Genomic DNA, 15,681 nt, shown 5'->3' on the forward strand with positions numbered 1-15,681 from the left:
AACTTCAGATACATAACTGATTATGGCACTGTCAAAGCACAAGAAGGTAGAGTTAATGCTGCTGTTAATTCATACTTATTTTGAATTTCAAGGACAGCACATGGAACACATAAAATGTGTTGGAATGCCTATGCTTTCAGATTTTTTTGGGGACACCCTGTACTTTAGCTTGGACATAAGAAATTGATCTCTGAAAGTTCTTTCAAGCATTGACTTAGATACATACACTCATAGTTACCAACTTGTGATGAATTATTTTTTTATCAGAGAAATTGAGCTTAGAAAAGTCATAAAGGTGAACTACAGAAACACTCATTTTGATATAGTGTTTTGTATTCTATATTTATTTACTCTTAATCTGGTTATTAATTATTTAGTTACTATTTCTCACTGCATTTTCCATGAAAGAATAATTTAAGGCAGATATGGTATTCAAAAATTCATGTGCTGTCCTGTTTTTGATGTATAGAAAATAAAGTCAGTAATTTGTGTGATAAATCTGCCATTAAAATATGAGGATAGGATAAAAAAATAATTTGTTTCAAACCTTTTTTCTCACTGATACAACTGTTTTCTTTGTTTAAATACAAGTTTATTGGTTAGTTGTAAACAGTTGAAGATGCTTATATGTATAAAAACAAACCTTAAATTTGCTAACCCTGTGGATTAAAGACCATATTGCAACTTCTGCACAGAATTACATCAAAAGTTTAAAATGATTTTATTAGCAATGTCTGTTAATAAACTTTCCATCGAAATGTTGATTATAACTGGAATTTTTATATCATTTTAGTTTTAATAGTTAATTCTAAAAGGAAATATTAAGTAAATTATTTGTCATGACTTCTTGGCAGTGCACTCATGCTGCAATTTAACTATTTTGGATTGTTTTAATATTATTTATATAATTTTCTGTGTGTTTAACTAAACTACACACATGTATGCACACACTGTAAATACTTACAAGCCAGGAAATAAATGGTCTCCAATCATTTTGCTTTACTGACATACATAACAAAATGTTGAATCCATATGATATACCCATACTATATCATTCTGTGTCAAAGTGTCAGTAAACCTCTGTGACATTGGATTATATATAAGCTTCACATAATTATGTTTTGCAGCTCATTGTTACATATGTAGTTTCAGTATCATTGTTTGTGATTACTGTTCTCACCTCAAGCAGTTAACAAATATTTTAACCTAATTATGGTCTGGTTAGAAAGCTAGATAAATTGTAGTGTTTTATTGGATATTCTGTTTTAGTGCATGATATAATTGTTATATTCTAAGATGTTTATTTGAAATAAATCTGAATTACTTTGTAGATGACCAAAACCATCATGAAATGGTAGGTTTAAAATGCTTTTATTTGACAACAAAGACCGATGACTGAATGTGGGTCTTATAGTTCTTGCTTTTATACGTATGTGTTGTATTTATTGTTATATGTACTTCAACAAAACTAGCTAAAATGTAAAAATTAAGAAGTTATTAGGTCATAAGAAGAGTTAATGGAAAAAAAATCAATATAAAAAACTTTTCACAATACTCAATATTGTACATTGAAACTTCTATAAGCACATATCATTAGTGATATTGTAAGATGATTTGTAGTTTACGTTATCCTTTCCTACTGTCTTTAATGGTTTTTGTACACTCTGAGATGGCCTAACAACACGTGTAAACCAATAAGTGTTAAAATAGTTAAGTGTTGTTGTCTGTTATGGTATGTGGTCTTTCCAGAAAAAAAGAGTATTTTAAATTGATTTTGTATTTTCCAGCCTTTCATTTAACCCACATTGCTGGTTTTGTTGTAGTTGATATTTAGGTAAAGAAAATAATAGATAATATATAAAATTTTCATAAAACACATTGGATGTTCGTTTATGAGGTTTTAGACGTCATGCAGTTGAAATATGAAAACTGTAAGATGAAAAGTATTTTTTACTTGTGTTAAAATCACATTTAGTTTAGGCTGACTCAGTAAAAGTTCATAAATTTACAGACTAATCTTTTAATAATTAAAAAAACTGAGTTTTTAGGTACAACAGTATAATAATTAGTAACATTTACTAAAGCCATGCTAAATTTCTTGAAGGTACATGTAATACACTCAAAGTTATAGAATGCATAGAGTTAAGGTAACTTGTTTCTCACTTGTTTATTGAGCATATATCATAAGGCCACTTTGCAAAACATATTATGGGCAGTCCTTAGATCTCAGTTTTGTTCTGAGATTTCTTGTATAAGAATATTACTGCAGAGTTTGTTAAAATAAATGATCTTTTTGGCTCCTCCTAGGTTTATCAGTTCTGATGGCTCCTCTTCTCAGGAAAGTACCTGTAGCCGTTTTGTTTGGAGTCTTTTTGTACATGGGGATTTCATCAATGAGTGGAATTCAACTTTTTGAGAGAATTCAGCTGCTTTTTATGCCAGTGAAACATCATCCTGCAGTTCCTTATGTTCGTAGGGTGAGTTCTAGAACAAACAGCATTTGTTAACAATAAACACCATCCTGCAGTTCCTTATGTTTGTAGGGTGAGTTCTAGAACAAACAGCATTTGTTAACAATAAACACCATCCTGCAGTTCCTTATGTTTGTAGGGTGAGTTCTAGAACAAACAGCATTTGTTAACAACAAACACCATCCTGCAGTTCCTTATGTTCGTAGGGTGAGTTCTAGAACAAACAGCATTTGTTAACAATAAACACTATCCTTATGTTTGTAGGGTGAATTCTAGAACAAACAGCATTTGTTAACAGTAAACACCATCCTGCAGTTCCTTATGTTCATAGGGTACGTTCTAGAACAAACAGGCCATTTGTTAACAGTGAAGCACCATCCTGCTGTATTTGGTTTTTGTGTGGTAAGTTTTACAACAAATAGTGAATTTGTTAACAGTGAAACATTGTGCAAGTAAATAAAAATTGTTTAGAATTAGAATAACCCTTTATATATGTGGATCTTTTTATGTGCATATCATGAAGTTTCACTGAATTACATTCAAAATTTATTTGAACTAATTTTTTTATCATGGTATATGAATAAACATTTATAACATAAAAACATTGTTTATAAATCAAAGGTAAATATTATACAAGTTTTAATTTCTTAATTTTATAAGAAAATATTTTTACAAAATCCTCAATTTTGCCCTCTTATTAAAATATTAACATTTGTTCTCTAGGTATCCCCCTCTTTTCTAGCTTATTTACCACTCCTTCAAGAATTATGAAATTTAATGCAAATTGCTCATTGTAACATTGATATCACTTAAGGACATCATACTTTTATAACCTTTAATCTAATTTGTTACACATCCATACAATAGAAAATCAGAACTTTCTTTTCATGCTCACCTGTTACATCTTTTCATTCACAAATGAGCAATATTTCATTTAATATTGTGTTATTTGTAACTAGTATAAAGCCAAAGGTATAATCTATCAAATGATAAATTGTGTTGTGTATGGAGAATTTTCTGCCTTATTTCTAATTAAAATTTTATTTCTATTGCAAACACAATTTCAGTGTGCAGAATTTTTAATGGCTCTTATTGTATATTTAGAAATCCAGAAACATTATGATAGTTATTGGATATTGTCTGCTCTTTATATGTTTTTGTTCTCTGTTCTTTGGTGCATTAGTTAATTAAATAAAAAAATTTAGTGCAGTAGTATCAGTGATATATGAAAAAAAAAAAAAGGTTAAGTGTCATCAACAGTTGACAACTAAAGGAAAGGTCTAAGTAGATACTTTATTTCTTGTTTTTTTACATATATTCTTTATCTTTTAGTATAAAAATAACCAAAATTAGATAAGGTAAAATAAATAACAGAATAATAATTTTTTTACAAGGTACACATGTGAATACCTTGTGTATTAGGTTATTTGATAGGACATGTTTGCCATGTTACTTGCAACATGTATGAATATTAGTTAAATACTGTTCAAAGAACAATAAAATTTAAGTATAAACAGATGTATACTATTATAAGTTTAAAAGTATTTAAGTATTAACACGAAGCTACATTTGTTTGAATTTAAAGTAAATCTAGAAAGAAAAAAAGGATTATTTAGATTTTTTTTTTATGGTGGTTATGAGGTTGGTCAATTTGACCAATCATTTATTAGGGTTGAGGTTAAACAATAATTAAATTGTTAATGGAAAAAAGTTTCTTGTTTATTTAGGAGGTATTAGAGATTATACAGATTTCACAGTTGTCAGATGCAAAAAACTATTTTTAATCTCAACATGAAAATCACTTTGCACTTAAAGAATTTAACACTTTAGCTGCATATATATTCACAGGGAAAGTTTTGTTAAAAATATAAATACTTAATGTTGACTGAAAGCTTGCAAAATTTTGTGAAGACGTATTTAACGTATTCTGAGTTGTGTGATGGAAGCTATAAAAATTATTTTGGGTTCACAAATTTGGCTGATTCAACCAAGTTCATGGGAAGAATGATTAAGTAATTCAATATATTGCTGGTTATTTTGTTGCTCTTTATCATTATTGAAGAATTGCATTTGATGCAATGTAGTGTAGTAATGTTTTGAAATTATCCAAAGATGGATTTTCCTACATGAACATTTTTTTATTTTGTTTCATTGAAAACAAAAACAAGCCATAAGTGTTTTAAGCCATTCACATGGATTTTATTGCATGAAACACTTTTAATTTTGTTTCTTTGAAAAAGAAAATGAACCTTAAGCTTTTATAATCCATTCACATTGATTTGACTGCATAAAATGTTTATTTCGTTTCTTTGAAAAAGAAAATAACACGTCAGCTTTTTTAAGCCATTCACTGTTGTTGGGACATATTTCCAAGTACTCCCACCCATCATCCACACTGTGACTGTGATAAATGTTTCCCATTGTTGATAATACTTACTTCTTGCTTTGCTGTGTCCAGGTTTGTTGTCTTGACTGTCATCACTAGATGGAGAGATAGCATCCTCTGGTCTCATTAGCTCTTTATTATCATGCATTTAAACACCACTTGACTCACCTTCACTGTCTTCTGAGGTATCTGAGTCAAGTGCATTGAGCATATTTATGTAGCAGTTAAGGTTACTACTCGCTACTCCAGCAGTGCAGACTTGTTTGGCACACAGTTATTGTACATTCCACTTAGGTTTCTTATTGGTTACTCAAGAGCTGAATGGAAATCTTTGAAGGAAAAATGCATCAACCTGAGGTGTGATGCTAGTAAATACTTTCAAACTCATTTTACTCCCATGTGTAACACTTGAAAATTTTGAATGGCAATGGGAAACATTTGTTTTCATCTCAATGCGAGGGGGAGGGTGCAATGAAGAAATATATGTTCCTGCAACAGTGAAAGGGGCAAATCTCAAATTTTTATCACAAGTGGATAAAGATTCAGTATTTAAGTCAAATAGAAGAATAAGACAGAGTAAGGTCAAAAACAACAAACTCGAGAGAGAGAACATGACACAAAAGAGTCAATTAGAAAAGGAAAAAACATAGTTGTGTTTTATTTTCTTCATCAATTTATCATAAATTCATAATCAAATAGATTGTACTTCCATTGATTTCAAGTTCAAACCTAAGAGATGGATATTTAGTTACTAGTACAGTTTATGTGTTTGTTTATCCTTTGGATTTATTTCAGGTTCGAACATGGAAGATGAATATATACACATTAATACAGCTTCTGTGTCTTACCATCCTTTGGGTTGTTAAATCAACAGAAGCTGCATTAGCTTTTCCTTTTGTACTCCTTATGATGGTGCCTGTCAGGCTGCAGTTAAAATGTTGTTTTACTGAGAGGGAACTTCATGCCGTAAGTACCAGCTACATTTTAAAGATAGAGTATCTTTTGAATAAGTTAATACCTTGGATCACTGAAGACTTAAGGTAAGTCTGGGACAGTCTGTTACAAGTGTGAGTCACTTGGACAGTCTGTTACATATATGGATCCATTGGGGTTAGCTGCTTCACTTGAATCTTTGGGACAGCCTACTATGCATACAGATCTTTTGAAACTATCTATTTACATGTATGGATCATTGGGACAGCCTACTATGCATACAGATCTTTTGAAACTATCTACTTACATGTATGGATCATTGGGACAGCCTACTACATGTACAGATCCCTGGGAATACCAACTATGTGTTCAGATTGTTGGGACTGCCTGTTAAGTGTACGGATCATTGTATCAGTAAGCCACAAATTAATTAAAAATTATTCAAAAGTATGAAGATAAAATTAAGAAATTATGAGACAAAGCATACAAAACAAGCACTGTATACTTTGAAAATCATTTTAGCTTTTTGATATACATACTATGTATAGCTATTCTGATTTCATTTATGGATATTTACTGTTATTATAGCATTGTATGTGTGATAAACATCTTTTGTTAAGAGTACTACAATATTCTGTGTATCTAATTACCATACCATCAGAACTAACCGTAAGGGTCTTGTTTTCTTCTTTTAAACTTTAACATATCTAAAAAGCATGCTGAAAGGTTTTATTTTTGAATTAAAATGTATATTGAATATACAAAGTTGTTTTCAGTATCAGAAACTCAACCTAATTCTAAATACATTAATTTATTTCTCAGTGTTATCCAATTGTGGTGTGTTTTTTTTTTTTCTTCTTCTTCTTATGAGCTTTAAGGTATTGAAAAACATGAATATTATTCCCAGTTATCCCTGGTGTGTACTTATCAATTTTCCTTATGTGAGCATAAAGTGTAAACAAGTAAAAAGTGTCAATGAAACAGAATGAAATAAATTAGAATATTTATGGTTATCCCATTTTGCCTACACCCATGAGTGTGAATCTATGACATTTTGGTCATCAAATGAAAGCTCTTTCTAATTAGCTGTATAAGGTTAACTTTTCAACAGTTGCTAACTAGTCACTTGCTAACAAATCAAACTGCCAAATTTTTCTCCTGTCATAAACAAGAGCCTCAGCATCATAAGACAGCCCCATCTTGTACAAAAAGATTGGAACCAGGCATTCTCACTCGGTTAACCAGTGCCCTGTCAACTAAGAAAAAGGTTTAATCCACTAGCAGTTGCTAGTAAATCACTTTTTAATAAGTTAAATTAACACGATTTTGAAGTTCACATTTTACTTGAAGTAGTTATGGGTAATCATACCCTGACCAAAATTTTGTAACTTATGAATAGAAAATTAAACAGTTTTTTTGTTATTGTTCTACTCTTTAATGTGTTATAAAACATCAGAAAGATGGGCATGTAAGGTTTTGTCAAATTGGTTTACTTGTATATCTTGTGCTGTTTAATTAATAAAAGTGATTGGAACATGTAGAAAAATATCCTTGTTTCATGATGATAAATTATGGTTTGAAAGGGATATAATTTTTGTTAATGTAATATTCTTTATTAGTTTTTACTGAAACCATTTTGATTCTTCCATTGTGTGCATGTGTTTCAGTTAGATGGAGAGGAAGTTGACAAAGAAGTTGAAGATGAACCAGACTTTTATCAGCAAATATTGCCATAAAAGCACAATCAAGTTGTGTGTGTTATCGAGAGATGTGCTTGTATTAGAAATAAGGATATTTAATATCACTATTTTGTATGAGGTCTGTGATAATTATGAAAGACTGGAATATTTTGTCAATGAAAAACATTTTTGAGATTGTTTCCATTGTGTGTGTAAATGGAACAATGGTGTCAAGAGTATATATATTTTCTACAAGTAACTGTATAAGGCATTTGGACTGGAGAAGTTAGAGGTTATAATATGGGGATATACACATTGTTTACAATATATATCATTAATGGTGAATTTTGGAAAATGCTTTATTTTATTGGTTTTGGTGATATTATGAATGTTGTCCAGGTGTTTTAGTGTATTTATTCAGAAAATGTGAATATTGTTATTGTCTTTAAACTGCAGTATGACTCCTCTCATTAATAGTTAAGACTTTATCATGATTCAGGTAGTAATTGGAAACTTTTATGGCATTTGTTGAATATCCTTTTGGTTAAAGTTTGCTACTGTCTGTGATCCAGGTAGATCATGTTAATACTCAAATTATCCCTCATTAAGTTTTCTCATCAATCACAATACTTCAGGATCTTCCAACATTGGAATATATTACTGGGCTAAAAGTCATTATTTAATTGATGCTTTATAAGAAAAGTTATCTTTGTTCCTTTGAACTAACCCCAAAAATTAAATACCTTCAAATCTTCCAACAGTTCTGTATCAAATATTGATATATATTATTCTACAGATTGCCTTTAACTCAGCTGATACCATTAATAGAGAGTCTTTTTGTTTTAAGCCAAGGAATTAATACTTACCTTAGTAGATTATGATTATATTATTATTATTATGTATCCAGTAATTGTAATATTTCATAAGTTATATATTACTCAAGAAGGCATAAATGTGTAAAGTTTTGTCTGTCAAAACTTCTTTTAAATATAAACTTGTTATAGAAACATTAGTTTTACTGTTCTAAAAAGCATTTATAAAACTTAACTTTTTGTAACAGCACTTTGAAAGTGAATGAAACTGTCATCATAGTTAAACTCTTGTCACACAATAAACTGTCTTTGAAGGTGAAAGAATTTTGAGTGTGTTAAAAGATTTATATAGTTATATTCATCAAGTTAAAATTGTAGTGTAAAAAAGGAACTTGTATTAAAGATTACTAGTATGCAAATATATTTTAAAATCAATAAAAGATATGATAACAATCATTGTTTTTGAATATCTTTTTAAAAGGGTATGTACATTACTTAAAGCTTTTAGAAGACAAAAATCAGTTTATATATTTTAAAGTGGATGTGATGCTGATAATTTGTGCATTTCAAATTTTGCAGTTTATTCAGTTTTTTCCTCTATTTTTATTCAATTCTTAGTCAACAAATGGCCACAGTGTGTTTATTAATAGTAGATATGCTTCCTTGCAAGATGTCAGCTATGTTCTGTTTATTTCCACCACCTTTCTTTGGACATTGGCTAGTTCTAATCCATTTAAAGTCCCAGTGGTTTCTTTATCCATAACAGTGTGTAAATTTTGTCTTCTCTTCCTTTCTGTCTGTAATTTGTGCAGCCCTATGCAGGCATCATACATTCATTTTGAGTCAGGTTTCTGTCTCCAGTATTAACTGACTCATCAGCATCAGTAGTTAAATAGCTGCTATTCACACTTGTTAACATTGACCTGTTAACATGTCACAAAAGTATAAATACACTTTAAAGCTAAATGTCAGCTTTATTATTTCAAAATGAAAATTTTTAAACAGATTTTTATATGAGTAAGAATGGAAGACTTCCTTGATTTATACTTTCAATCCACTTGCTCAATTGAAATTGAAACATCCTTGAGTCACAGGTTTTTTACTAGCTGAGGTGAAGCTAAAACCTTACCCTCATGTCATACATTGTTAATCTGATTAAATGGAGCTGAAATCGTATTCTTGAGTCATAAACTTTCCAACTTTGTTACTTAGGAACAAATTACTTTTTGACACACTGACTTTCTAATATTATTACTTTGACTAAGTAGTTGCATAACATGTAGTGTTGGAATTTAAAAAACTACGACTCATAATAAAGTAGAAGTTGTTTATGATTGAAATGGAGAATATTTTACAAAAACCTTGAAGCAAAAGTTAAAATTAAAGCCTCACTGTATATATCCCAGTATTTTACTGAACAATGAATGTCGGAATGATTCCTTATGATATTCTGTAGTTTCTTTGAGACATTTCTCAAATATGCAACTGAAACTCTTTGAAAAAATCAGCTGCTGAATAGCTATCGTTAAAGACTAAAATATTTAATTTCTTATCCAATTACAAAATTTTATTTAAATTCTTATATCTTGAAATTTATTTGTGTTTAAAGATTAAAAAAAAGTAAAGTTAATGCTAAACTGAAGTTATTTCATATGTATAGTGATCCTACTGTTTATATTTCTGTTTTTTTCTAGTATTTTCTGATGATGAAATCAGATTAAATGTTAATTTCTCTGATCATTTTATTTATAGTAAGTGCTTTCTTTCCTAATGAAATGTTTGTCAAATCACCAAATGTAAATAAATGAAATTAAAGTGTCTTGAATTTTTGAACAAGTAGCATGAGTGCACTTGTAATAAAATAAAAAGAAAGAAAAGGAATAATGTACATGTACTATAACATACATCATGGCAAAACTGTGGTCAGAAATGTTTTTGAGGTCAAAAGTACTTAGTTTCAGAAATATGTGACAGGTTGATGTCATATTAAACTGTTTTCAGCAGATGAACCTTCCTTTGGAGGTAAATGGTCCATCTTCCAAAGGTACTCTGATATAATGTTTTTTTTTTTCTTTTTCTCACTCTATTAGTTTTCATGATTGACTTTGCTTAGATTTTTTTTAAAGCTGTATTCCAGGTAGTAAAAAAAAAAGTGTCTTCAAAAGTATAAATGTTAATTGTTTAACAATGCCATATCTTGTGTTATTAGAATAACTTCTGGTTTGAGTAGAAGTATCTTATTCTTATATGCAATTTTTGCCTTTATTTCTGTCTCTTCAGAATGAAGTTTGTCAGCATAACTGCATTCAAAGAGCATAGTTTAAAATTTACGGGATGATGTACCTTATCCCAACAGTTCTTGTTTTGTATTGAACAGATGTTTGGGAGTGTTATCTTGTTTCCTGTGCATGATCATTGGATGGTTGATTTTTTTTAGGAATTTATTAAGTTTTATTTCAAAAATTTTTTTTTACAAACCTTTACTAAAGTGGTAAGAAAAATTATGCATAGATGAATATATACTACACACACACACACACACACACACACAATCTGTTAAATGTATAAATGATAAAGCAGTTTATTCAGCCTTTGTTACTGGTTGCCATATCCTTTATCTTGTAGTATAATTTTAAACTGAATCTTTGAAATTGTTGAAAATCAGTCTGTTTGTGTGTTTTGTTTTTGCTACAATATGTGATAAGTTACCACCAGCATGTATTCATGGTCCAGTTGATACTTTCTGTGGAGATGGTCAGATAAAACAAAGACAGGATACTTGGTTCTTGTGTGTACTTTTCCATGTTTCAAAAGATAGAGTTAAACAGAAAATGGATTATTATATGCAAGTTTTTAAGAGTATTCAGTGAAAGGAAAAGAACACTCACAAACATCTGATTTGTAGACTTTTGAAAGATGGTCTTATTTTCACGAAAGTAAGGTCATTTGTGGTCTTTAATTTCTTGTTGTCTTCCTTCAAACACGTCTGAGCTAGGTTTTTATGTTTGTTGTACTATCTATTCAATCTTCTGTTTTTTATACAGGTTTGTGTAGATGTAACAAATCTCACCGGTGTTCATATATCCATGGTTGTGAGTGTTCCAGTTTTTATATTTTCATTTTATGTCAATCTGTCAAGTTTTTTTGTCACATTATGGCCCTAGTGTTAGTATAACTTCATTTTGCATACTTTGGAAATGGTTTACTGTACCATTAATTTTTTTTTTTCCTTTTATTTTATGAAACAAAAACGTTCTTAATTCTCACATCATGAGATGTAGGAAACCTTCTTTGTCTACCATGTATTCATTCATTCATTGACAAATTGAAAAGAACAACAGTTCTGTTTGGAATTGTGTAAATATGACCTTTTTTTCTTTTTTTGTTAACCATTAAACAACAGGAATGTTGTAGGTAGCACCATCAATTGATGATGGCTACTGTTTAAGGGTTAATAGTTTGTCAACACGAGAAATGTAGAAGTGTTACATTACTTCAGTATTCTTGTATTTACAATATAAGTGGATAAAAGCTTTTTTTTTCATTGTGTTGAATAGGTTAACTACATTTCTTGACTTATTTTATTAATTTACTGACAATATGTTAATAGTGACACTTTTGTCCTGGAAAAGAAAATGAGTTTTCTTGTTAAATATTTACATGAATCAGAAAACAGACATTATCAAAAGGAGGTAACACTGAGAAACATGTATTTCTCATTTTAATTAACTGCCTGTCGTGGCACCTGTGTTGGTGAAATAAAACCATGATTGAAAGTGTTACAAAAAGTTAAAACCAACAGTTATTGTGTATCAGTGTAACTGTATACTTCAATGTGTAACAAACTTGTAGGAGGGCTGAATCTGTGGGAATGAAATTGTGAAATGTACAAATGTTATCCAAAACCAAATTTTTTTTTGTATATGAGTAATAAAGTCTTCATGTTTAAGTTCTCTTAATATCATTGTTAGTTGACATAGAGGAAACAGTGTAGGAAAATTTGACTGGTTTTTAAGTAAACATTGCAGTGAAAGTTGCAAATGTAACTTTCAATATCTTAGTATTTTACTGAGCAAAAATTGTACAAAGACTCCTCAGAGAGGAAACATTGTACTGAATTGTACTAGTTTCAAAGTAAGCTGAAAAAGTTTGTTTTAAGGAAAGGATTCAGTCAAAATTGTGTACTTGGTTACTACAGGTTTTATTATTCATTTTGCCTGGTTTTATTGCTTTAAAATTTAGATTTGGTATAAAGATTAGAGATGTAAAAATACCTTTTTTTATTTGAATAAAGGAATTGTGGCATTTTCAATGTGATGTTCATAACTTTGTAAAAATAGCAAAGAGTAACTGCTCAGTCCAAATACCCCAAAGTAGAATTGTGTATAGAATATTCATTAGTAGTTTATTTATGCAGTGTTCATGCCAACTAAACATCTCAAATAAAAGTTTGAGTTTTATATATATAAAAGAAAAAATCTTTGAAAGAATTGTAGATGATTGCAACTCATGCAAAAGACAAATGATATTACATGGATACTTCAAGAGACTTTGTTCATGTTATGTATTTCTGAAACAATTAATTTGTTAATTAATTGGTTGTTATTTTGAATATGATGTAAATTTGGCTTTTCTTTTTCCTTTGAAGTACTGAGACCTATTTTAATATTTCCATATGTACATTTTGTAATTGGTACCAGTACTTAAAACTTTCTTCTAGGTTTTTCCTGGTGTAAACTTAATTTTATGATAAAAGTATTTGTTTCTATACTAATTATAATGTATTTGTTGAAATAAATATGCTTTTGGTTTGATAATAGCTTTGTAGATCACTAGTACCATGTTTACCTGCACCTTCACTGAAAACTTGAAATGTATTCTGATTCAATAATACATGTTTAACCATGACTGAGTTACTCATCATTATCAGTGTCTTAAAATGAACCCATTACAAGTTAACCAAGAAAGACTCCATTTCCTGATAATACATTTGTAATAATGTTAGATAATTTAACTTTAGTTTATTTTTGTTCAACATGTTAAAACACTTTGTGAAATTATATAATGGCTGCTTAAAAATATAGTTGTCAAATGTATTAAGTTTTGATTCATTTCTACCACTCTTGATTCTACATTATTTTACTTTTAATTAGCTATACACATTCGTTAAGCATCTAAACAGCAAGAGTGCTTTAACACTTGAAGAAACACAATGGGAGAAGTCATCAAGGTCCAGCAGGAAACTGTGTAAGTACAGTCCACAATGATGGTTTGGGTTAAGTCCTACCCTTATCTGTTTCTGAGATGTGCATTGTTAATATTCTTAAATAGTATTTCAACAGGATCACTTCTATGTGTTCTTGTAAGGTTAATAATAACCCACTCTGTTACTGTAACAATAGAAAAGCATGATTTACGAAAATTAAAACGGGGTTTGGAAATAATCAATAGTACATAACTTTTCCATTAATTTGCAATTTAAGATAGCATTCCACTCACAGATGGAATGACTAGAAAAAGTATGTGTTCAGCTGCTAGTGTGGAATTGAAAAATTCTGCGAGACACTTGTTTCATTGCTCAGCTGACTCATATTATGAAAACAAAAAGTTACAGTAACAGCAATAGAATATTTTTATCTTCATGAGGAATTACTGTAGAGTTTGACAACCTAATGATCGATCAAATGTACATTTTGTTCAACTTAAAATCTAAACAAAGCAAAAATCACATCTTAAACTTTCTATGTTAAATATTTATGTAATTTACTTAAAAAAAACAACAACATGCTAATAGTCATAACTCAACAAACAACCTTCATAAGCTATTATGTTAAGTGTTTGTAATGTTTGAATTTAAGCCTGGAAATACACTGCAGCATATGTATCAAAACTTACCAAGTTTATGGTAATTTAAGCAGTCAGAACACCCATGTTATATTTAAAAACTCTCTAGTGTAAAAAGTGTTTGATTGTATCAGGTGATCACAACTCGAACTGCACCCAGTGTTTAAGTGTGTTTATATGGTTTCAATTAAAGTTTGAATTATCACAAGTCATCAAAGAACAATTAAATCACTGTGATCAAAAAGTCTGGTAATACGTTTTCCAAAAACATGAAATCTTATGATCAAATATTACCTCTTGTGGAAAATTTGCTTTCTATAATAATAATAATAAAAAAAGGAAGTGCTTTTATTCTTATACTTTCGATCACTAGCATGCTCATCTGACTTCATCTTACAATGCTGTTTATTTTGTGGTTTGATTTCTTTGTTTTTTGAATTTGAAGGAAAGATACACAAGGGTTCTCTGCATTAGCCATCCCTAATTTGGCAGTGTAAGATTAAAGGGAAGGAAGCTACTCTTTTTACTAACATACAGTGGGATTGACTATCACATCATAATGCCCCCACAGCAGAAAGAGCAAGCATGTTTGGTGTGATGGGGATTTAAACCTGCAACCCTCAGGTTACGCATTGTGCACCCTAACAATTTGGCCATGCCAGGTCTCCTATTTACTAATACGTAGTTACATAAGTACTGCTATGAAGTTCTTGGAATAGCATGAATCATAATTACACTGTAACATTGCTGTGCTCTGGATAATGTGATGTCAGTGAAAGTTGATCACATTAGTCAAGAGTATGTAACAGCCCTTTCTTATACCAAATACTCAGGTTGTAAAGGTAAAGTTCAGATCTTAGATTTATAATTTCCAGGATGACAACATTTTATGTATTTAATAGCATTAGAGAGCAAATGATTATGGATGAACTTGCAAAACCAGAATAATTAAAAAAAGGAGAGACCTGCAATATTGCATACAAAGTGTGGTATCAGATGAGAATGCATGAAGACAAATCTTAGTAGCGAAAGTTATATGTGCCTCGGCCAACATTGGACAACACAACTTCAAAGGATCTCCATTTGGAAAAAGTAAAGAAATTGTGTATGCACTTTGCTTCCACGATATATCTGTTCAGCTCTCATACATCTGAAGCAGCTGGAAAATATACTATTCTAGAGGAAGACATAATAGCCAACTTGCTGGATGCTATTCCTTTTGGTTTCTGTGTATACTTGTTGGAACAGGTGCTGAAAACTGTCATTCTTGTGCACTAGGTAGAATGTCAAAAGATTTAGGGGGGGGGTGTTGCTTTAGGCATGATGACTTTATACTTAACATTTTTCGATAGAAACACTGAAATTATTGTTGAGATGCAAGGCCATCAGACAGAGCATGACGAGGTGGTTACATGGATCATTTTAAACATGTGGTTAGCAATCTTTCAGCTGTTTCACTAAGACCTCTGCATCTGATACAAGGTTAGGTTGCCTGTTATGGTAATAGCCTGGACATGACATGGGCTCCACCACTTGAAAATAGCAGCATAAAACAA

General features: G+C 30.3%; 1 protein-coding gene across 14 annotated transcripts in view; it reads left to right on the forward strand.

The window, feature by feature from the left end:
* Positions 1–13,098, forward strand: part of LOC143240593 (band 3 anion transport protein-like) — a 75,673-nt gene extending 62,575 nt beyond the window's left edge. For 10 of the 14 annotated variants that reach the window (XM_076483290.1, XM_076483289.1, XM_076483295.1 and 7 more), the window contains 3 exons: positions 2,308–2,477; positions 5,653–5,823; positions 7,462–13,098. In XM_076483290.1, coding sequence (XP_076339405.1) covers positions 2,308–2,477; positions 5,653–5,823; positions 7,462–7,662 — 542 coding nt within the window. In that variant the 3' untranslated portion in view covers positions 7,663–13,098. Of the gene's footprint in view, positions 1–2,307; positions 2,874–5,652; positions 5,824–7,457 lie in introns of those variants that run through there. The other 4 variants (XM_076483300.1, XM_076483301.1, XR_013021834.1 and 1 more) reach the window with 3 other exon arrangements.
* Positions 13,099–15,681: the final 2,583 nt, after the last annotated feature.

Source organism: Tachypleus tridentatus, chromosome 13 (assembly GCF_004210375.1).
Source record: "Tachypleus tridentatus isolate NWPU-2018 chromosome 13, ASM421037v1, whole genome shotgun sequence".
Taxonomy (NCBI): Eukaryota; Metazoa; Arthropoda; class Merostomata; order Xiphosura; family Limulidae; genus Tachypleus; species Tachypleus tridentatus.